At 43.1% G+C, this 22466-nt stretch overlaps 1 protein-coding gene across 1 annotated transcript in view; it reads left to right on the forward strand.

Moving 5' to 3' along the window:
* The window catches only part of LOC143285815 (carbonic anhydrase-related protein-like), a 41520-nt gene that overhangs the window by 2825 nt on the left and 16229 nt on the right, over nt 1–22466 (forward strand). Inside the window, exon 2 of the mRNA XM_076593245.1 lies at nt 1495–1692. Coding sequence (XP_076449360.1) covers nt 1632–1692 — 61 coding nt within the window. The 5' untranslated portion in view covers nt 1495–1631. The remainder of the gene's footprint in view (nt 1–1494; nt 1693–22466) is intronic.

A 22466-nucleotide genomic window follows, 5' to 3' on the forward strand; every position in this document is an offset into this window, starting at 1 on the left:
CACACACACACACGACACACACACACAGACTGGCACACACACACACACACACACACACACACACACACACTCACGGACACACACACATACACACACACTCTCTCTCTCTCTCTCTCTCTCTCTTCTCTAGGTCATTCTTCTCTTTCACCTGTTTGTCTCTCTCCCTCCATATCGTCCAGTTTTCCTCTTCCACCATTAAAATAATTTTTTTTCCTCTCCAGCTCTCAGTATAACTGTTACTATCTTCGTATCTCTCTCTCTTTGTCAATGCTAATGTCATTCAGCAAACAGCTTGCAATTCACGTCTTTAAGGTCTCGAAAATTAGAAATGAAAAAAGCCGTTGAGCATTCTTTTTTCTGTCTTTCTCACTTTGTTATTCTGTGTAGACGGGCGCAATAGCCGAGTGGTTAAAGCGTTGAACTGTCAATCTGAGGGTCCCGGGTTCGAATCACGGTGACGGCCCCTGGTGGGTAAAGGGTGGAGATTTTTACGATCTCCCAGGTCAACATATGTGCAGACTTGCTAGTGCCTGAACCCCCTTCGTGTGTATATGCAAGCAGAAGATCAAATACGCACGTTAAAGATCCTGTAATCCATGTCAGCGTTCGGTGGGTTATGGAAACAAGAACATACTCAGCATGCACACCCCCGAAAACGGAGTATGGCTGCCTACATGGCGGGGTAAAAACGGTTATACACATAAAAGCCCACTCGTGTGCATACGAGTGAACGCAGAAGAAGAAGAAGAAGTTATTCTGTGTAAAATAGAAATACTAAATGCAGCTGGTGATTTTCTTTCTCACTTTGAGGTTATATTCATGAAATATATCGGTATAGATATGTTTGTTTACTCTTCCCCTTTATGAGGGACTATGGTTTGCATTGAATAAAACATCTGTTACCGTTATTTCTTTTTCGGTTGATAACATTTTTTGGATGTGTCCTAATTCAGTGTGTGTGTGTGTGTGTGTGTGTGTGTGTGTGTGTGTGTGTGTGTGTGTGCGTGCGTCTGTGTGTGTGTGTGTGCGTGCGTGCGTCTGTGTGTGTGTGTGTGTGTGTGTGTGTGTGTGTGTGTGTGTATGTGTCTGCGCGCGCAAGCGTGTGTGTATTATCGGTCCATACATCATCCACCTGTAATTCTCCATGAGTGTGTATCAGTCTCATTTCTCAGGGTGTTTGTCTCTGACACGCGATTTGTGCGGACAATAATAATTGCCCGTTCGCGTGTGAGCGCGATATTTGTTTGCTTGCTCGCTTGCTTGTTTGTACGCGCACGTGCTTTGCTTGGATAGCGTGCATGCTCCCGAGCATCCAGATGCGTGCGTATGTTTCTTGAATGCGTCTGCATTTGTATATAACCTATAAGTGTGTTCCGACGAACGCTGGCGCCGTACCGAGCGCTGCCCATGCTTGCATTACAAATGTCTTTCTCGTGTTGCTGTCTTCATAAAAACAGCTAATCGACAAGCAATAAAAGACTGTACATGTTTCAGCAAACAGCCAAGCGGTCGCGACAACCCATACGCGTGAAGGACGCCTGCTTCCTTCGCTCTCAGCCGGCTGTGGATTTTTCTGACGGGTTGTTGCGGCCAATGACCTTGCTTTTACCTCTGGCGGAGTTTCACTCAGTATGGCCTCCAATGTTCGCACAGTTCGCCTGAAGGATTCTATGGATGGCTGCTTGTATAAGAGTGAGTAATGTGTGTGTGTGTGTGTGTGTGTGTGTGTGTGTGTTGAAAATGAAGACAGTGTTTGTTTATTTGTTTGTGTGTTTGATATCTATCTATCTATCTGTCTGTCTGGCTGTCTATCTATCTAGGACATACTTATTCATTATTTATTTATTTATTGTTTTACTAATCGTTTTATTTGTCTGTTTGCTTATCTATTGTTTTTCATGTATTCTTATTGCTTTGTTCATTAACTTCTATTTTACCCGAATGCTTTCCTTTCACACCGATGGCTGATAATTATGAAAATGATTTTCAAGAAGGGGGGTGTGCAGTATCTTTCTCTCTGTGTATATGAATATTTATATATTATTGTTTTTTGTTGTTGTTGCCTTTTGTGTTTTTTTAAAATTTCAATTAGATGTTGAAAAGCATTTGAATGAGTCTTGAGAAAATAGAACTGTGTTTGAAATAGACGAAATGTGTGTGTGTGTGTGTGTGTGTGTGTGAGAGCGCACCAAGGACACAACTTGAAATCTGCCATGGTCTTTCCTCTCTCTCTCTCTATTTCCATTTTTTCTTTCAAAAAATTGTCGGCAGCTCGTGTGCTGTCTGTCATTCGTGTCGTGTCACTGCAAACCGACAGTGCCTGCGCGCTGTGTGAGTTGTGATGAACTTACATTTCACGGGATTCACGTGCTCGGAAGAGGTGGGTTTTTTTTGTCCTGTGTGAGTGCACAGTTTCAGGGGCTGTAATAAGCTAGCTGATTGGTCAAAGGGAATCAGCAGTCAGCTGTTCGGCCAATCAGATATCACGTTTTTGTTCTCCCCCACTCTCTCCAAGAAGAAAAGATGGACGTCGAAGGAAGGAGCAGTTTAGATACGGAGGACACTTTGTTGAGAAAAAAACAGATTCTACAACGTAAACGGCTAACTTGTCTTCAACTCAATAATCTTGAATGATGGTGACTATGGGGGCGAGACGCTTTACAACACACACTACTCACCAAGACACTATCCAGTCGCACAAACCGTTCCATTTGGAGAGTAAGACCGGTGTTCAGCCAGTGGTTTGTGGAAGTCGTAACCGGTTATCGTCGTGGTCGTCGTTGTGTAGGGTGTAGTCGGTAATGTCCTACTTTAGCCACTTCAGCATCCTAATTTTTTTTTGCTGAATTTAGGATGCTCAAGTGCGACTTAACCCATGCTCAAGTGCGACGTAACCGGTGTAGTCGTTGTATAAACCAGTGTGGTGTTGAGCCGTACCATGTGGTGCCGGGTGGGAGCGGACTTGACTCAAGCACTGGCAGTTCTGGACGTCTATTTCCACTTGTAGAAACCAAAGACGGCAAACAGCAGGTCTCTTGAAGAATAACTAGAACCCAAGTCTCCCGTGTGTAGTGCGGGAAGCATGGACGTCCGACAGTTGGAAGTTAGCTGAAGAGATGGTCTTTTTGATATTCGTCCTCTCCCCGTTTCTCAGGACGTGGCCAGGGCCAGGAGGGAGCCAAGGAGGACATTTTGTTGAGAAAACAGTTTCTGCAACGTTAAAAAACCACCAAACACAAACAATAACAACACCACGGGCTTAACTGCCGTCAACTCCATGATTCCGACAATTAGAGACTGTTGTGAAGTTAGCCGAAGAGATGGTCAGTTTGATATTCGCCCTCTCTCCATTTCTCCTGCAGTTGCATTGCTCGGACGGAAGAGCGTAGTATGGTCGTAACCCGCTACTAACTGTGCAGTATGGAACTGACCAACGTAGGCATTTAGTCATGTGTATCTGTCAAAAAGTTCGAACCAAGCAATGCAGCTGGCACCTGGCGTGGTCAAGGCAAGGCAGCCAACCGTTGGGAGACATTCTCTGGCCGGCAGGGGGACAGGGTGACTGTCAGTACACCGGCCAGCGGCGATGCAGCTTGTTCCGGTGCTGGGCAAAGTGAGCTGAGAGAAGCCGTCACAGGTCGGTCTGTTCTCAATGTTGTTTGGCATCGTTATGACGACTGAGGTAAGTAGGTGTTGAGTTGTTTGTGTTGGAAGTGTTGTCGTCACCTTGGAAAACTCTTCTTGCATTTTTTGATTTTCTGTTTTTGGTGGGGGTGGGGGGTCGCCACCGTTTAACTGTGCATTTCAACATACGTCTCTCTCTCTCTCTCTCTCTCTCTCTCTCTCTCTATATATATATATGTGTGTGTGTGTGTGTGTGTGCGCGTGTGATGTACAAAAACGCATCGTATGGGATTTAAGCCAGCGTGCGCAATTCATTAATTGCGGGTCATCGCTATTGTCAACGATCTTTTGGTATTTATCGCCTGGAGACCATCGACACAAAGGTGTCAACTGAGATGGCCTCCACGGCTCTCTGGGGCAAGGCGTTCCAATCCCGGATGGTACGTGGGAGGAAACCAGCCTGCCTGTATTTAGTTTTACAAAAGATTTGCTCCAGTTGCTCAGTGTGGGTGCGTCGTTGCCGTGGTGGTGGTGATACCAGCTTTGCTTTCAGTGAGTCCATGCTTACATGGTTATGCTTGATTTTATAAAGCATGGTCAGTCTGGCTGTTTGGCGGCGTTGTTGCAGGGAGGACCATCCAAGGTCTTCATGTAGCATTGCTGATATACTTGAGGTGTTCCGGTAGTGTCTCAGCACAAATCTGGTTGCTCGCCTCTCGACTGCCTCGAGGAGATCAATGTCCTGTTGTTGGTAGGGATCCCAGACATGATGAATACTCCAGGATGGGGCGGACAAATGCCTTGTGGGAACTAATTTTCAGGTTCCTCCTCAAAAAGTCTAAGGTCTTGTTTGCTTTGGAGCAGATGTTCTCAATATGCTTTCTCCAGCTCAGGTCTTTATCGTGACTCCTAGATATTTAGTGGAGTCTGTCCTCTGTAGTGTTTGTCCGTGGAGCGTACAGTCATGCTCTTTTTGGGTTCCTGCTTTTGGTCACGATCAAGGTGTTGCATTTGCCAGTCGCCGCGTTTGTGAACCGCAAAGGCATTGTAATCGTTCGAACACACGAGGAAAAGTGAAGGGTTTATTTGACGAATTTGTCGCCAAGTAAGATTTTTTTGTGCGCTTTGTGATCGCCGGAACACGGTGAGTGATTTCTGATTAACGTTGTATCATACCCGGCAACTTTCATTGTCTCACCATTCAACAGGATACGATTTATAAACAAAAACATTCTTGAGCTTTTTGTGTTTAGAGTATCGAAATCTCTGATGTTTTGTTTGATAGTTTGAACATTATTATGTTTGGTTGACAGCAACTGGCGCATGATGTGCGCCCCTCCCACTCACCAACGTCAGCACCAGGTGAAACTTAGAGATATATGATTTGTGAATTCATTGAGTGTTTAACCCCTAAGCAGACAACAAAATCATTACATCTTCCACATCTGCGTAATATGTTAGCTCATTATTTTACCGTTTTACACAGATGGTTACTAGAAGGTGCACCGCAAAAACACTCGGGAGCTGTGTGTGAAACGTCGAGGATTTGACATTTGTTTGTTTGTATGTGTATTTCTTTTTATCACAACAGATTTCTCTGTGTGAAATTCGGGCTGCTGTCCTCAGGGAGAGCGCGTCGCTACACTACAGCGCCACCCTTTTTTGTATTTTTTCCTGCATGCAGTTTTGTTTTTCCTATCGATGTGGATTTTTCTACAGAATTTTGCCAGGAACAACCCTTTTGTTGCCGTGGGTTCTTCTACGTGCGCTAAGTGCATGCTGCACACGGGACCTCGGTTTATCGTCTCATCCGAATGACTAGCATCCAGACAACCACTCAAGGTCTAGTGGAGGGGGAGAAAATATCGGCGGCTGAGCCGTGATTCGAACCAGCGCGCTCAGATTCTCTCGCTTCCTAGGCGGACGCGTTACCTCTAGGCCATCACTCCAATTTGCTGTCCTCCATTTCTTCAGTTGATAGCCTTTATTGCTACAACCAAATACTGTTCAATGAAGTGCCATCGCATGCACAACAAGAAAACTAAGATACGAAGCAAAAAGTCGAAAAAAACAAAGCCTGCTGTTTGCACGTTCTGCCTCTCTCGGTCGCCTTCGCTGTTCGCAAACTCGGAGAGCCAATCAACTTCAACAGTACAGATCATGTGACGCGCCTCTATCATGTAGGCACGGAACTCTAAGGGTCGATTGGGTGGTGCTATTTGATTAGTAGTAATACCCACATTTATTATCTTTCGTCGGAGACGGAAAAATGGTATAACGAAATGGGTATACCCGTATTGTGGGTTTTCCCGGTTAGTCGGCCTGTAATATATAATCGAAATTTTTCCGCAGTCTTCTATTGCCAAGCAGGCAGAGAGAGAGAGAGAGAGAGAGAGGGTAAATATATTATAGGTCCTTTTCCCCCTTAATTTCTAATGATAGGATTATCAGTGTCTTAAAAGGGATGCTTTGGGGGGCATCCTTGCCCCAGCAAAGAGGCTTGGAAAAAAGAGGGGGATACACAAAGAAAACAATAGATTGGAGTGGAAGAAATGTCGCATCTGACTCCACGGGGTTGACGTGCCGTCTGTCAGTCACTGGGTCGTTGTGATGGCCCAGCAATAGCTGGTGGGGGTGGACTTGTCACACCGACAGAGGAGTGGTATTCAGTTAGTGAAGGGTTGGGGTGCCGGTGGTCTGTACGGAGGGGGAGGGGGCGGGGGGGGGCTGTGTTCTGGGGTGCCAGCAAGAGGTTGTGCAGGTGGACGCCGAACAGTCACATAAGGGCGGGGTCAGTTGGTTTAAATAATCTTTAATTATTCAACAATGCACATGATTACAATGCAATGAATGACAAAAGAGCATCAACAAGCTTAAAGCTTTTACTGTGCTCACAACGTTGCACTTCAATTTTATCATGACGGCTGATGAACCATATTATGACTTGTATCAAATAACATTCATAAACAGTAATGAAATAATGAAATAAAACAAATAAACAAACAGTACATAATACATTAAAATAATGCTAATATCAATATTAACATGAGATTAAATTTATTATCACCAGAGTAATTGGCCTAATAGAAGAAAAACACGAAGAAGAAGAAGAAAATTTAGAAGAATGGTGGGTAAGGTGGTGGAGGAGGAGGAACAGAGGGGAGAGGAAAAATTCTAACAGATCATTTGAATATTTGGTCAGTCAAATAAATCCAACATATTTTACGAATAGAATCATGTTGTACCCTTTCTTCACAATACTTTCTAAGCTAAAATCTATTTGAATCGGAGAAACTGGTGGACAGTTTGAAATATCAATATATTTGTATGATTTTGGAGAACAGGATCTCCATGCAACAGAGTTTTAACGTGAATGTAGTTTGGAGATAAATTTAAGATTGTGTTTGCCCGAGCCATATGAAAGTCGTGACAAAATAATAATGTTCAGCAGTTTCGCTTGCAGTGCCACAAGCACAAAGTGGGTCGTTTATTAAATGTCTGTTGAACATATCTTCTCTTAAGTCACTAATCCCTAGACGAAGTCGACAGTGAATGATTTGTTCCTTCCGTTTACCAAAGTAATAATAGCTAGGCACTACAGCATCGTTAGCACACAGGTAATGTTTAAGCTGGCTTAAGGAATTGCTGGTTTTAACATAATCAGGTAGAGAATTCCAGAGATAAGTAGTAGATGGTATGAATGATTTCCGATAGAGTTCGGTGTGAAATCTTGGTACGGTGCGTTCCAATGACCTGCGTCTATGGTAAGGGTTATTGTCTGAAACAAGACCATGAACAAGATCATTTAGGTAGTTAGGGCATAGACCGTTAACCATCTTGAAATAATGCACAAGTTTGTGTCTTTTCCTTCTTTCCTTAAGTGTACAGAACCCTGATTCTTGGTATATTTTTTGGTGGCTTGTCCCACGAACAGCTCCAGTTATGGTTCTTAATGCTTCAAGCTGTAAATTTTCCAGAGAATCTGATTGTGCATCTGTGCAATTATCCCAAACAATATCAGCATAGTCAAAATGTGGTAATGTGGCGGGGTCAGTTGGTACAGGTTTCTCATTGTGGCACAAGTTGTGCGCTGCTGGAGATTTCAATGTCGCCGTCCGTTTCTGGGCCAGACCTCAGTTCAAGATTAAATGCTGACATGACTTCACGGGAATAGCGAGGTGGGTGTCTTATCACTTTTGTCAGCACTGTCACTGGCACCACTCTTAACGTCGGGAGATCCTTGTGAGTGCAGATGACTAATTCTGGATGTTTTGAATTCATCTTTCATCTTACACGTGTCATGAAAGGAATGTTAGGTAAGTGTACCAAGGCGAGTCTTCAAGGATATACACCCTTTGTAGTAATTGGAAGAAACCCGCATATTTGTTGACGTTCTTTACATGGTTTCCGCCACATTATTTCTGCCAGTTGCCCTTCAGATGGCCTTAGTGGTTGGAGAGGCTCTAACCACCATGATTTGATTTAGGTGCCTCTAAAGTTCCCTAATGGCCCATTGTTGTGCCGTTCATTTTGCGAAAATGTTTTGTGTGTATCAAAGCTCCTTCAGTTTGATTTGTATGGACCTCTGTTTTCCGCTCTGTATTTTTGTATGTCTGCGTGAAGTTGGTAGTATGCACTACTGTGAATAGTATGTACCTCTTGTCATTTAGTCTGGAATATCCGTCCCAACCATATGCAAATGTCTGACCCTGCTTATCACTTGACATTCTCTCTCCATCCCATTATAACAGTAGCTCCCCACCCCCCACCCCAAGCCAAAACACTGAGAGAAAATGATTCAGTTTTAAAGGTCATATAAGTAGTTGAGGGTGTTCCTGCAGGATTCGGCATCATGCTGGGGTCGCTGAACGGCCCCTGTCTGGCCGGGTCACCGTGTTTAGAGAGAGTTGTTTTTCCGGAAACTTGCGTTTTTAGTGATCTCCCCACATCGTTGAATAATCTTAAGGTCCCTTAACACCTTGTCCTCCTTGAATTGCAACTGGAGCATGTCCTTGCGCGCATACTCACGCACACACACGCACGCACGCACACACACACACACACACACACACACACACACACACACACACACACACACACACACACACACACACCCCACACACACCACACACCCCCCACACACACACACACACACACACACACACACACACACCACACACACACACACTCTTTCTCTCTCTCTCACTCAGTCATAAAGATGTGAAAATTATGCGAAAATAAAGTTGTAATGTCTGAGTAAAACGATAAGTACCCCTCTCCCCTCACCCCGAAAATTCAACCAATAACCTACCCTTACACCAACCCCCTAACCGCCACACTCCTCCTCACAATCGGAAAGACCAAAGGTCAGGGTGTCGCTGCAGGATTCAGCATCATGCTGGGGTCGTTGAACGGTCCTTGTCTGGCCGGGTCACCGTGTTAATGTGTTTTTTCCTTCTAGATTTAAATTAAAAAAAAAAAAGTTTTTGGTTTTCTGAAGCTTATCGGTTTGGTTTTGTTTTACTATGGTCTACCCACTCCCTTCATGATCACGAGATACCTCAACCCCTTCCATTATATTGGAATTGCAATTGGAGTATGCTCACGTGCACGCGCCAGTGGAGATGTTGCAAAAGAGGAGTGATGTGCTCAGATCTTTTCTTTCTGAGGACGAGTCGGGCAGCAGACTTATGTATGCGCTGAAGGGACTGAATGGATGAACACAATCAGTACCCACTCCCACACCAACCCACTGACCGCCACACCCCGAAAATCGGAGAAAACAACAAACATAGTACCAAGGTCAGGGTGTTTCTGCAGGATTCGGCACCATGCTGGGGTCGCTGGACGGCGAAAGGCCAGGTCACCGTGTTCAGAGAGTTTTGTTTTTCGGGAAACTTTTTGCGTTTTTAACGATCTCCCCATTAGAAATGTGGTTTTACGTCCTCCGGATAAGACGACGTGGGATATTTCTGGGAAGTTTATCTATGAAAAAGAAGAAAAAAAAAAGAAAAAAAAAAGAAAGAAAGAAGAGGAAAATTAGTAAACGATAAAGTGTATGATGTGTTAAAAGTTACATGTAACATTTATAGTTATAGAGTTTACGCTCTGTGGACGCCGTCCATGGGGGAGGGGCCGATAAGATACCTTTATTTGGAGTCATTTTAAAAAGATTTTAAAATCACAGGGCCACCATTCTGAAAACTGTAGTAATGAAAAATACATAATAGAAAAAAAGGAAGATCATATATTATATCCAAATGTACAGCGACTCACATGTGGAATACACAGCTAATCAACCAGACGTTCTTGAAAGAGAATATTAAAAAGACGGGATCTACTTTATTTTAAAATTTATTATTAATACAAGACAGTTATTGAAATTGTACAAATGGTCATATCAAGTAATAGGTATTGTCAGGGTGGAGGGTGGGGGTAAATCTCGCGAGGAGCGATTCCTCTTCACTCCATCCCCTCCCAGCAAGTCCATGTGTCGCGAGTTTGCAGTGAGTACAAATCAGTTTGTCGTCGTGGGTGGGGGTGGCCTGGAGATACCCCTTCTGCGAGATATCCCTTCGCTCCCGCAGCATAACAGTCTTAAGTCCTTGAGGGAGAAGTAGGAGGGGGGAGAGAGAAGGGTATAGGGGGGCGGGGACGGGAGGCAAGGGGCGCACAAGGGGGCGGTGGTGAGCCTTGTCATCAGAACAGTTAGCCTCTTTCTGGTGTATTTAACATTCATCTAATTTAATGAGGAGGGGTCCATCCAAGTGGGCCCTTACTAGTTGTGTCATGTGTGCATGATAGATTTTCTGTTTCTAATCAATTTCATATTTCCGAAGAATGTGTGAATTTCAGTGCAAGGGTTAAAAAAGTGTTCCATGTTCATTTTACGTCCGCAATTACATTTGATTTGAGTGTAATATTGTGTGTTTGGGCCATCCGTCCTGATGCGAAAGATCAACGTAGGTGGAGGGGGACCTTAAAATATAGGCCGCCCCTGACACGAGATGGATCCCATCCGGTCCCGACGGCCTCCCGACACAGATCCGCTTCCCAGTGGTCACGGACAACCCGTCGGGCCATGGCCTTCGCCTCCGACATATGTATGAGTCAGTCGTGTCCGACGATGACCATCAGAACAGCAGAGGAGGCAACTGCTGTTCCGACTATTTGGGCTAGAATTTGATTTGATTGGACCAGACATTTTGATTATAGTGGAGAGTGTCTTGCCAAAGTACATCATGGCCAAGAGGGTTTTTAGGAGAGTCGGCGTTGGGATAGTTCCCAAAGGCCAGCTAGCCCACAAGGCTGCAGCACAAAGAGCCAGTTCAATATTGACTCCTAGTTTGAGAGTTATAGTCCTTCACAAAAGACTAAGCTGTAAATGGTTTCCCATTGACTCCGACATGGAGAGGCCAATATTGACTGTTAGCCGTCTGGCCCAGTCAGATTTTTTCTTTTGCTTTATAACTTTGTATGTTCGGTTGATGTTTCTTAGATATGTCTTCTAGAGTGGTGTCTATAAAAAGGTGGTTCCAAAACCCAAGTGGACAGGGGCACATAAAAAGCTTTGATTATGCTTTGTCTATGTTTGCATCTATTAATGTAGGTGTAATGTAGTCTGATTTGTGTGAGTGGTTTGTGGTGTTTGGTTTTTCATTTTATGAAAAATCGTCAAACTCCTCTTTTCTTCATACAAAGAAGAAAAAAAAACTTGTATGGGGTTATCTGCAATGAATGTGCGGATGGCGTAGTTCGTGGAGTGCAACTTGATAGTGTGAGAAAGGGGCATTCAATCAATGTTCCTACACATTTGATGGTTTGTTGCGTCACGAGGAAAGTCAAGGGCCTTAAGTGCCCGTGATTCTGTTCTTTCGGGTTGCGACTGTAATGATTTGGGAGCGTTAAAAATCACCTTGTTCGTAAAGGATTCTTGATCTTACTAATGCACGGATCTTGAGGTCAGTGGGCCATTTCTCCCAGGATAGGGATTTGATGAAATTAATGGCGGGTGTTGCTTTGTTGATGAGGTGGTGGATGTGTTCATGCCAGGTGAAGGTTTCTGTGAAAATTACTCCTTGTAATTTGATTTGTTTAGACTGTTTGATAACTTCATCGTATATAAGGATGCTGAGGTCTGTATCCCTCTTCATGGTAAAGATTATGAAAACACATTTCCTGTAAAAAAAAAAAAAAGAGAAAAATCCATTATAAGTAAGTAGTCAGCAAATTTATGCGTATTTGATCAGTATTTTTCAAGCGGGTTGGATTTCACCTGGCGCTTGACACCCGTGCCGGTGAAGTAGGGTGGTGGCGTTGTCAGCCATCTGTGCCATCCGTGTATCGCAACGCTAGGGCCCATAGCCACCAGGTTGAAGAAAGTTTCTATTGGGAGTCTTAAGTTGACAAGGCCAAATACCGTTTCAACACAGTCTTCAATGTTGTAAACATCAAATTCCTTGTTTTTAAAAAAAACTTTTCCTCGTCTCGGACGGTTGTATTTCTATAACATGAAGGCATACAGTGTAATCTACAACTATACATGTAATCTACAACTTTTAACAAACATTGAAGCAGACAACAAAAAGGACTCGGCAGTCGCCAGTGATGAAGTCTGAGATCAATGATGATGATAACAATAACGATAGTAACAACTTTTCAAAACAGCAACCTTACATATTAATCATAATAATGATAGTAACAACAACAACAGTGATGATATTATAAGTAATAATAAAGAAAATGAAGAGAGACATTTCCTTGCACTGCTCCATGACAGTATTGAGGAAACGAATCAAATAGACAAAAGTAAACAGACAACAACGACAATAAGACAGTTATCGCATGGTTGTTCCTTCTTCCCTCTCTCTTTTTTTCTTTCCCCTTAAAAGTGAGACACCACCCAAGGTTGGCCCACAGGTCCAGTTCTGATCTTGTAGCTACATTTCACAGAGTGGAATGACGCATCATCAAATTAATTTGGTTTCAGTATTCCTTTTCAAAAGCCACATTCTTCCTCGGGACAGAGAGGATCTCTGCCTGTTGATTGGTTTTGATCTTGAGTTCTTGTGCTGCGATGGAATTCCGCACCAAGACAAGCACCCCTCCTTTGTTTCTTTCCTCACGGTCCAACCTGATGGTCTCGTAACCCCTCACTTGAAAACGATGGTTTACGGTCACAATCTTATAAAATTTATGTTTAAAATGCATACACATCCTACACATGCACATAAAACAGCAAAATATTGTATTTACTTAAATATTCACACAACCCCCACCCCTTCTCTTTCTCTTATTCACGTTCATGAACACAAGACGAACAGACAAAACACAGGTTAGAACTGTCTCTACAGTCTCCTCTAACCTTCCAGAAAAGGTACTACTACCACAAGGCTGGAAGTACACAGAACACCGAGAAGAACGGGAGCCACTCGGAGGAAAAGAATCCCCACAACTGGGCGCAGAACTCGGGCCAAACAGCCCTGAAGAGAGCACCACAGGCACGACTGCTTCCTGTGACAGTCGCGGGCGAAAAGCCCAGAATCTTGTCACTGACTAGCAAAGAAGAGTCTGATCTCGGTTCCTGAACTGAGACTGAGACTCGAAAATTACGTGCAATCAGCACAACCCACAGTGCTCTCTAGCCAGATGGGGTGGGTGAACAAGGAGGGGGTTAAGCACGCATAACTGATTTGTCATGAGATGTGTCAGTGGTACTGTTTGCTTGTTCCCAGCAGGAGGATGAGGTCTCCTTCGTCGCATGGGCATGCGGAATTTCCTTGTCCGACCACCGGTTGCTTGGGGTGGGCCCCTTTGAGGCATAGGGCCCCGGATCCCGGCCTCCCCTTGGCGATCCGAAGTGAAACTGAGAGCATGTGCAGACGGGAATGTCGGGATTAAAAAGAAAAAAGACAAAAAAAGACGATGGGTTAGCTGTATGAGCGAATTGCGTGTGTCTTGAATACGAAGATAACTTATACTTCAAGGTAAACTGTACCCGCGGGTCCCAACCATGTGAAAGATAACTTGCTTAAAGGCAAAATGAAATTTTGTCTTGAATATGGCTCCAGGCAGTCCATGGGGTGAGTTTAGCCCCGAGATGGCCCCTTGTGGTTGGCTGGGCTATAAACATGATTTGATTGGACTGGATACCCTCTTCTGAGACAGTTCGATCACAAAACAGCTCAAGATATTGTCTTCCTGTTTTAGCTTAATCAACTCGAGGTTATCCAGAGGGATAGGTAATAGGGTCTTTGTCAGAGGGTTGTTTAGGTGTTTTTTTTTTAAGACCTGGTCAGTACTGCTGCTGTGGCTAAATCAGTGCTTTTCATAATCAGTCGAACTGGAGAAACATCGTCAAATTTTCCCAGAATAAGGTCAACAACTGGATCTTCAGTGACAGTATTGCATTACATATTTGTCACCATCCGGAGGGTCGCTACCATGCCGTGGTTGGGGGTTAATGGCCAGTAATCGAGCGAGCTAGGTCGGCGGGGGCATCAGTACCTTTGGAGGTTTATTGCTTTCTGGGTCTTAATTGACAGCCTACATAGCCATTGTAGCTGACCAGACTGAGTACATAGTTGGTTTGTACAGATGCCCCTGGTAGTGTCTCCATGCCCAACAGGTCGTGAGTGAGTTCCAAACTGAAAGTGACCCACTGACCCTTTCCTTGTTCTCTATTCTTTTTACCGGTCTTTTTTTTCTTTTCTTTTTATATCTTCGGGTGTTCATCAAGCCTTCTTTTGCACATTTTTTTTTCTCTTTTTTTTTTTTTTAGGCCCGTCGTGTTTGCCTTACGGCGCGACCTGTGATGGAGGGGAATGAGATCCTGGAGATCGAGAGAGCACGCTGCTCTCAACACGTCCCTTTGGCACAGACCTCTCCTAGACAGGAGGCACACATCGGCCCGTGTGTGTCAATCGGCTACCCCTACGTGGGGCTGGGTCAAGACTTGCAGTTTTGAGGTGTCGAGTTCTCTGTTCCCGAGAGCTGGGCATGATCAGGGGGGATGGGGTCAGATGTTGGCTTGTAGTCGTATACCCCTCCCGAAACCTGGAAGCGGTCAAGCTTTTCTTTTTTTCCCTTGATCCTGGCCCCTAAGTTGGACTCCATGCATGGTGAGTGGGTAGGAAAGGGACAAATTTTGATAATTCTTAACCATGAATTCTAATTGTCATTTCCCCAAGAACTAAAAGGAAGAGAGAGCAGGGACGGAAGGCGACTGATGATTCTTGGACATTTAACCAGTCTATCCCAGTCATCATAACACGCAAGGCTGACCATCTGCATTTTGAGAAAAAATGGTGGATAATGGTGTTTTCCTGAAACGAAAAACTATTGATAAAGGAGTAGAAATCTTTTTTGAAGCGCAAGTTTTTTTAATTTAATTTTATTTATTCTTTTTTTTTTTTATCACAGGTGCTGTCCACACGCCTTACCCCCCCCCCCCCCCCCCCCCCCACACCCCTCCGCCCATCCTTATTCATTTTCGGAAGTGAAAACAAAATGAGGCTTTATTAGTACATCCCCGTCGTCAATGGTAACACTGACGATATTCATTAATAATTCCACGTCAATTATTTGACGTCATTCGGGTTCGCCTGGACAGTAAGCAGTAATGCCTGTACTGCAACCACTCTGTGTGTGTGTGTGTGTGTGTGTGTGTGTGTGTGTGTGTGCACGCGAGTGCGTGTAACGCAGGAAATCACATCTGCGGCAAACATGACGACTCATTAGCAGCGTGGGGTAGAGAGATGTCCGTGATTAGACAAACTGGAATCGTCCATGTGCGGCAGCTGTTAATGATTCCAAGGAACCTGTCTCGTGCGACGTGTGTGAGGACTCGTGGGGAGAGGAAGATGAAACGACAGGCCGAGGTTAACCCCTTCACTGCCGAGCCTTGGTGAAATGCGGTCAACGTTGCATGAATATTGAAGCGCATTTGGTATGCCTACTCTCTTTGTAGTTTTTAGTGAATTGATTTTGGTTTTCCAAAACGTTATTCTTGTTTTAATGGTATTAAGAATGGAGACTGACAACCTGACATCTAAAGTCCATTTGATGTCAATGAGAAGACAGCCCTCCACTGACGGGCATGCTTGACAACTGACAGCAGTCATAGGGTTGAATAGATTTTGGTCTTCAAAAGTGCCATTACAAGAAGAAGTCGGAATGAAGAATAGAGACTGACAACCTGACATGTAAGGTCCATTAATTTTGATGTCAGTGAGATGACAGCCCTTCATTGACGGGCAGACCTGTCAACTGACAGCGGTCAAAGGGTTTACAGGATGGTCCAATGATGTGCTCGTACTTGTCAGAGGGGTACGTAGGGGAGAGACGGTAAAGAGGGAGGGGTAGAAGGGATGGGGGATGCAGAATGGGATGAGGGAACTGAGGGAGGGACGGATGGAGGGTGATGAAGAGGGAGGGATGGAGGAAGGGTGAAGAGAGCGACAAACGGAAAGATGGAGGGAGCTTACCCGTGAGTGTACACCCAACACGGACCGGTACAGTAGCGGCATATAACCTACCGTGCTGGGCCCGGCTGATTCGTCAAGCTCAATACCGAACTTTCTGTGCCAGAAATTGCAGGCTGTGACGAAAGTGTCCTCTGTCTTTGCACTCAGTAGCATCTTGATATTTTGGGCTTTGTTTTAAAATGTCTCGCTTCCCACTGTTGAGTCTTATCTCTTTTTCTCCGTTGTGTCCAACGTATACAGCTTTTTAGGATGAGCTCAACAAAGCATTGTATTCAAAAAATTGCATTAGCTTTATTTCGACTAATCAAGGTATGTATTTCTGATGATGATAGAAGGCGTTTTTCATTTTGATGAATCATGTCTTTAATCTGTTCAATTCCTTGTCATGGCAGTTTGAAAGAATAACACTTTGTCTATATCTTAAGGAATTGTTAAAGAGCAGTCGTGAATGAAAATTTCTACAATAATATTATTTACATCTGTAAGTTCCCGTTGACCTTTGTAATATGAGTAGTGCTCAGTATTATCTTTCCAAAATTCACGGTCTATATTACATAGCTTTAAAGCTTTTGTTCTACAGTTAATAACTGGTTTCAAAAAGTTTCCCTGTCCCTGATGTTTATCATACTAAAACCTTCCTTCCTATATTCGGCCTCCAAGACTTTATTTTTTCGAATGCCTTTTTGTTGTTAAACCTTTTCTTCCATATCAGTTTAAATGTTTTGTATTTACTTAGAACTGTATGGAGAAGACCAGTTGATTGCATTTCATGTTTCAGTTGACTGAATGAGAATGTTTTAACGAGTTTAACCAGGATACTCGAAACACGTTTACCCCAGTCCTTTATTAAACTATTCAAAGGGTTAATCCTGTGTAGCCAGTTTTCCTATATTTGTCTTGCATTCTGTCTGTTTCAAAATGTATTCCCAGTAATTTGTATTTTGTTTTACAGTTGTAAAGGGGAGACCATTTTGTATTTTGTGGGTGCCCGCCCTTTACCCCTTTGTCTTTTGTGCGTTCAATTTTAAGCATGAAAACGTTTGAAACGAAGTGAAGATATCTAATGATTTGTGCATGTTTTTTTTATTAAGGTTGAATCGTCTGCTAGTTATTATTACACTTTCAAATGATATGTCAGAATTGCAACTATGAGACTCAGTGCCAATTATTGAACTACTACTAGATTTATAGCTAGCAACTCGACAGCTAAGACAAATGTTATAAAGAGAAGGAGCATCCCCGGTGTATCCCACATGACCCGTTAACTGGTTCTGATATCCACCCTCCATAATTTACTGAGCCTGTGGTTATTACAGAGACTTTTGTACAAATTTCGTACAATGTCCGCTCGCGTATAATGTTCCGTTGTCAGTGACAACAGTGACGACAAATATCAATCATTTCACGTCATCCATTCGACGTCATTTGCTATTAGCTAGCAGTGCCACCAGTGTCAATTAGATGGCCCGATCCAGACAGTCCGGTCTCACAAGATGTTGGAATCGTTGGAACAACAGTCCTAACCACAGCTCACTAGCTTGGCTCAAGTCCATTAGCCGAGATACTAATGAAGCAAAGGAATTAAAAGTTTCCTGCTGTGTTGGCACAGATATAATGGTGGACCATGAAGAGGGAGAGGAGTTGGGTGGGTTGGGGAAGATTTGGGGCAATATGCACAATTTTCGCGCACAAGACGGATTGTGCAGTGTGGTGTTCAAACCAATGGGTGGACGTTCACTCTGCTTGTCACACAACGAGAAAAGGTGAATACAGCCAGGTTTTTGTTGGCCAAAGGCTGGTTGGATTAGTCTTTTTTGACGTTTGTTTTAACTGACTGGTTAGATCAGTCTTTTTTGGCGTTTGTTTTAACTGACTGGTTAGTCTTTTTTGACGTTTGTTTTAATCGATCGCTTCACATTTGTTTCTCTTACCGATTTTCAAGGTTCGACATGTTTTCTATTCCCCCTGCATTTTTTGTTCTTGTTGGTCGGCTGGGCTTATTTAACTCAACTCTGGATGTTGGATTGGTATGTTTTAATTAACGTCATTTTAAATGAACTTTTTTTCCCACTGTTTTGGTTTCTCTCTAACCGATTTCTAAGACTCAAGTTTCAAGTTTTAATTATCCTTTCACTCCTATTGGAGTATGGAGGATTACTGCAAAACAATCTTTTCATGCCCAGAACAAACATTTCCAAATACACAACAATGTCACATAAAAGTTGAGAAAACACAAATGTCTTTTAACTCCAAAAGTGTAGCTAGGCAACATTTGCAAATCTGATCATCTTACTTACAGCTTAAATGTCTTTTTGTGCCTCCTTTGAGCATATTACAAAAATTAAAAACCGATTTTGGAGACATGTTAAATATATCTGTTTCGTAACTGATCATAATTGGGACATTCCATTATAAAATAAAACTCATCCCCAATCACAGACATGTTACAAACCTTACAAAGTTGTAACTCTTGTGGTATGTCTTTGTGTCTCCCTGCTTCTATTTCCAGCTTATGATTACTACTTCGAAATCTGAAGAAACTGATAACGTAATTATCAGGCATTTGACATATATTTTTCTCTACCAAATCCACTTTTGAAATCTCGTCCCTGAAATGTCAATTTGACTGTGATGTCGGCTGGGGGATCAGCAACACGATTAATTCGAGGGTTGGTATTTAAAGAAAAAAGGCCTTGTCTGTTTCCTTCGATGATAATTTGTTTTGTTTTGTCATGTATGAAATTGCCTTCACTACCTGAAAGTTGAAGAAGCTCCATGCTGAGCATCAAGCCTTTCAACACCTGTTGATGGATTGCTGGAGTCTGCATGATACCATGCACAGATACTGAACACTATCCACTGTACAGCTGGCTTCATGCCCCCGAGAAGCTCTTCTGGATACTTCTGTTTTTAAACTGAAAAGAACATAGGTCTATTCATTTCCTTCAGGAACTGCACCACTTGAAGGAAACGATTTTTGGGGGGACTCGATTTAGAATTTTACGCGGACTGAGCAAGACATTGTTAATTTGGTCGTTATATTTTTTCTTATTTTTGATCGAGTATTTGTTGGACCTTTTGAAATAATAATAATAATAATTTATTATTATTAACTCAGTGTCCAGTGACACCAGAAGTTACGGAAAAAGTGTCGTTTAGCTCCTTGCCAACCAAGCTGTGTCACAAGTCAGTCGATTCCCTCGCCTCATTCTGATGACGAAAGCTCGATGTCAATATGAAAAACTCTGGCAGAAAGAAGGGACTGGGTATTCAGAAAACAAACACTGTAAAACAACGCTTATAGCCCATGAAAAAAGTTCATACAAGAGAGAGCAAAGACAAGGGTGGAAATGCTTTCTGCTGGCTTCGAACAAGACTTTCTTACTCCACGTGTTATTGTTATTATTTACTATTATTATTATTGTTGTTGTTGTTATTATTATGTTGTTGTTATAATATAAACATGATGATTATTATTGTTAATTTGAAGAGATCCACCCCAGTGTGAGGCTCGTGATGAGAGTTACGCCATTGCACACAATTTAATTTCACATGCAGTCTTAAAACAGACTGCCCGTTTGAAGCTTTGTTCTGCATTGCGTTGTCTCTGAAAGCGTTGTTGAAGACTGTTCCCATCGACAAAGGTTTTATATTTTAAAGGGAAAAAATCAATCTGTTTTACAATAATTAAAGATGGGTTTTAGTTCATTAATTTTAGCGAGTCGTTGTGCTGAATAGTCTGCTTTTTAAAAGTGCACCCCCCCCCCCACACACACACACACACTGTTATACATGTATTATATACGCACATACATGTACACGTTTTTAAACGAAAAAGAAAAAAACAAAACAAAACAAAACAAAAAAAAAAACCCGTCATAAGATAACCTTCGCGGTTGACATGGCGAAAAGCCACACCACGTGCGATGATGGAGCATTCTGCTATGCTGCAGTGTGTAGTGCTAGTGGTGCCGAAAATCGATACGTATCGAATGTCATCTTCCCCAGTCTCGTGCCTGTGCTGTGGAGATACACAGATGGTAGAGATGACTGACAGCACTCAACGGGCGTGTTGGATGAGGCTGCGAGTCAAGTTGTGCTCTGTGAACACGAAACACGGACCGGCCGCCGTGGCCGAGTGCTAGTGATGATGATGATGATGATGATGATACGGATACTTACACAGCGCCTATCCTCGGTTGGAGACCAAGCTCTTAAGCGCTTTACAGAGTCATTCGCACAACAGGCTGCCTACCTGGGTAGAGCCGACTGACGGCTGTCATTTGGGCGCTCATCATTCGTTTCCTGTGTCGTGCAATAAGGTTTCAGCCGCGCACACACACATTCATACAGATGTGCAGCATTTTTACGTGTATGACCCTTTTGTTTATTTACCTCGCCATGTAGGTAGCCATACTCCCGGACCGTTTTCGGGGGGTCGATTTATGGCCTGTTTGTCCATGTCTTATTTTTAGTACCCCTTCGTGGCTACCATAACTCACTGCACTTGGTTTATGCCATTAGCCAGTGTAGTTTTTTTTCTTCTCGTAGTTATAATGTATTTTGCCAGTGTAATTTTTGTTGTTGTATGAAGTGATAGTTTAATTAAGTCAGTGAAGCACAGCAAACAGGACACTGGTGAAGAGCAGCATGCAAACGAAAGCGCTATTTCCGAAGCAATCAACTGATGTGGAAAAAAAAGATCTTCAGCATCGAAATACCAATGAACTGTATGATATGAAGATGAAATACTACTACTACGACTACTAATTATTATAATTATTACTGGTGGTAGTAGTAGTATAGTAATGATAGTAGAAGTAGCAGCAGCAGCAGCAGCATGGCCTCAGTGGTCGGCGAGGCTCTAAGCACCATAATTTGATTTGATTTAGCAGCAGCAGCAGTGGAATCAGCATTGTGTGCACACTGCGCTGAATCGTGCAGAGACAAATCAAACGTTGACAAACGTTGAATTTCATATCTATTGAACTCTGTTCATGGCGATTGGGGGGGGGGGGGGGGGGGGGTTGTGTGTGTATGTGTGTGAGAGAGAGAGAGCATATTTTTTCGTTTCTTAACGGTAACTTTTTTTTTCTTCTGAAATCAAATGGTGTTAGACGGGAAAATAAAACAGATAGGGGGTGGGGACAGTTAGCTGAGGGATAGTGTGACTGGTACGTGGTATGAGGTGTGTGTGTGTGTCCACCCCCACCCCCCCAAAAAAAAACAAAACAACAACAACAACAAAAAACCCCAACAAAAAACTAAACTAAACAAAACAAAAAACAACAACAAAAAACAAAACCAACAACCCCCCCTCCCCCCCCCCCCCAAAAAAAAAGAAAAAAACAAAAAGAAAACAACAACAACAAACACGCAATTTATTGTCTATTATATATAATATCAGTCATAGTAATCAATTACGACGACTGACCACCATATTGTAAGTACACGTTAAAATCATCTTTTTTTTTTTAATGTCCAATAAATTATCTTTGTTTTGTGTGTCGTTATGTCAGTTATCACTTAACATTTGTTGGACTGACCAGATGGTACGTTTATGTTGTAGTTCTATATATTGACTCATTCGTGATATTTCTTTCTGGATTACAGCTTTCCTACCTACAAAGATTTTTTTTTTTTTAAGAGTAGAAATACAATCGTACTTTAAGAAAGTGGGGCGTTGTACATGTTCGAGGCACACTAAATGTCAAATGCCACGAGCGTGTGTAAACTGTATGAAAACCTACCTGCTGTAGCCGATTTTCGATATACTTACATTGGAGTCGTGTGATAAAGAGGGTCACGATAGAATGGTTCGCTGTTTGGTTAAAACTAAGAGAACGAATTCTGTCTGTTTTCTTTACACTTCAGGTGTCTCAAAGTTATTCATGATGAAGCAAGTTACTATATACGAATCTTTATCGCGCACAAAACCTTTGAGAGAACAAGACACGAACATTCGCGTGCGCACGCACATACACATACATACACACACACAGGTAGAATGCATGAAGATGAACGTGAAATGATTACTTAAAAACAAATAACCCAACTTTTTAATGTCAAGGACATTGGAAGAGATCAGTGCAGCTGTAGCGACATTTAGAGGCATACACACACACACACACACACACACACACACACACACAACCAGCCGACAACAACAAGGCTAAAACCTCATTAACATCAACCGTACTCCAGCAACCAGGTAAGCACACACCCCACCCCTCCTTTTCCCTCATCCATCCCTCACCGAGACGAGCAGCACCCCCTACCCCCCCCCCCCCCTCCGCCCCCCCCCCCCCATCTTCCATATACACACACGTCCATACACACTTGCGTGTACGCACGCAC

Source organism: Babylonia areolata, chromosome 9, assembly GCF_041734735.1.
Source record: "Babylonia areolata isolate BAREFJ2019XMU chromosome 9, ASM4173473v1, whole genome shotgun sequence".
NCBI lineage: Eukaryota > Metazoa > Mollusca > Gastropoda > Neogastropoda > Buccinidae > Babylonia > Babylonia areolata.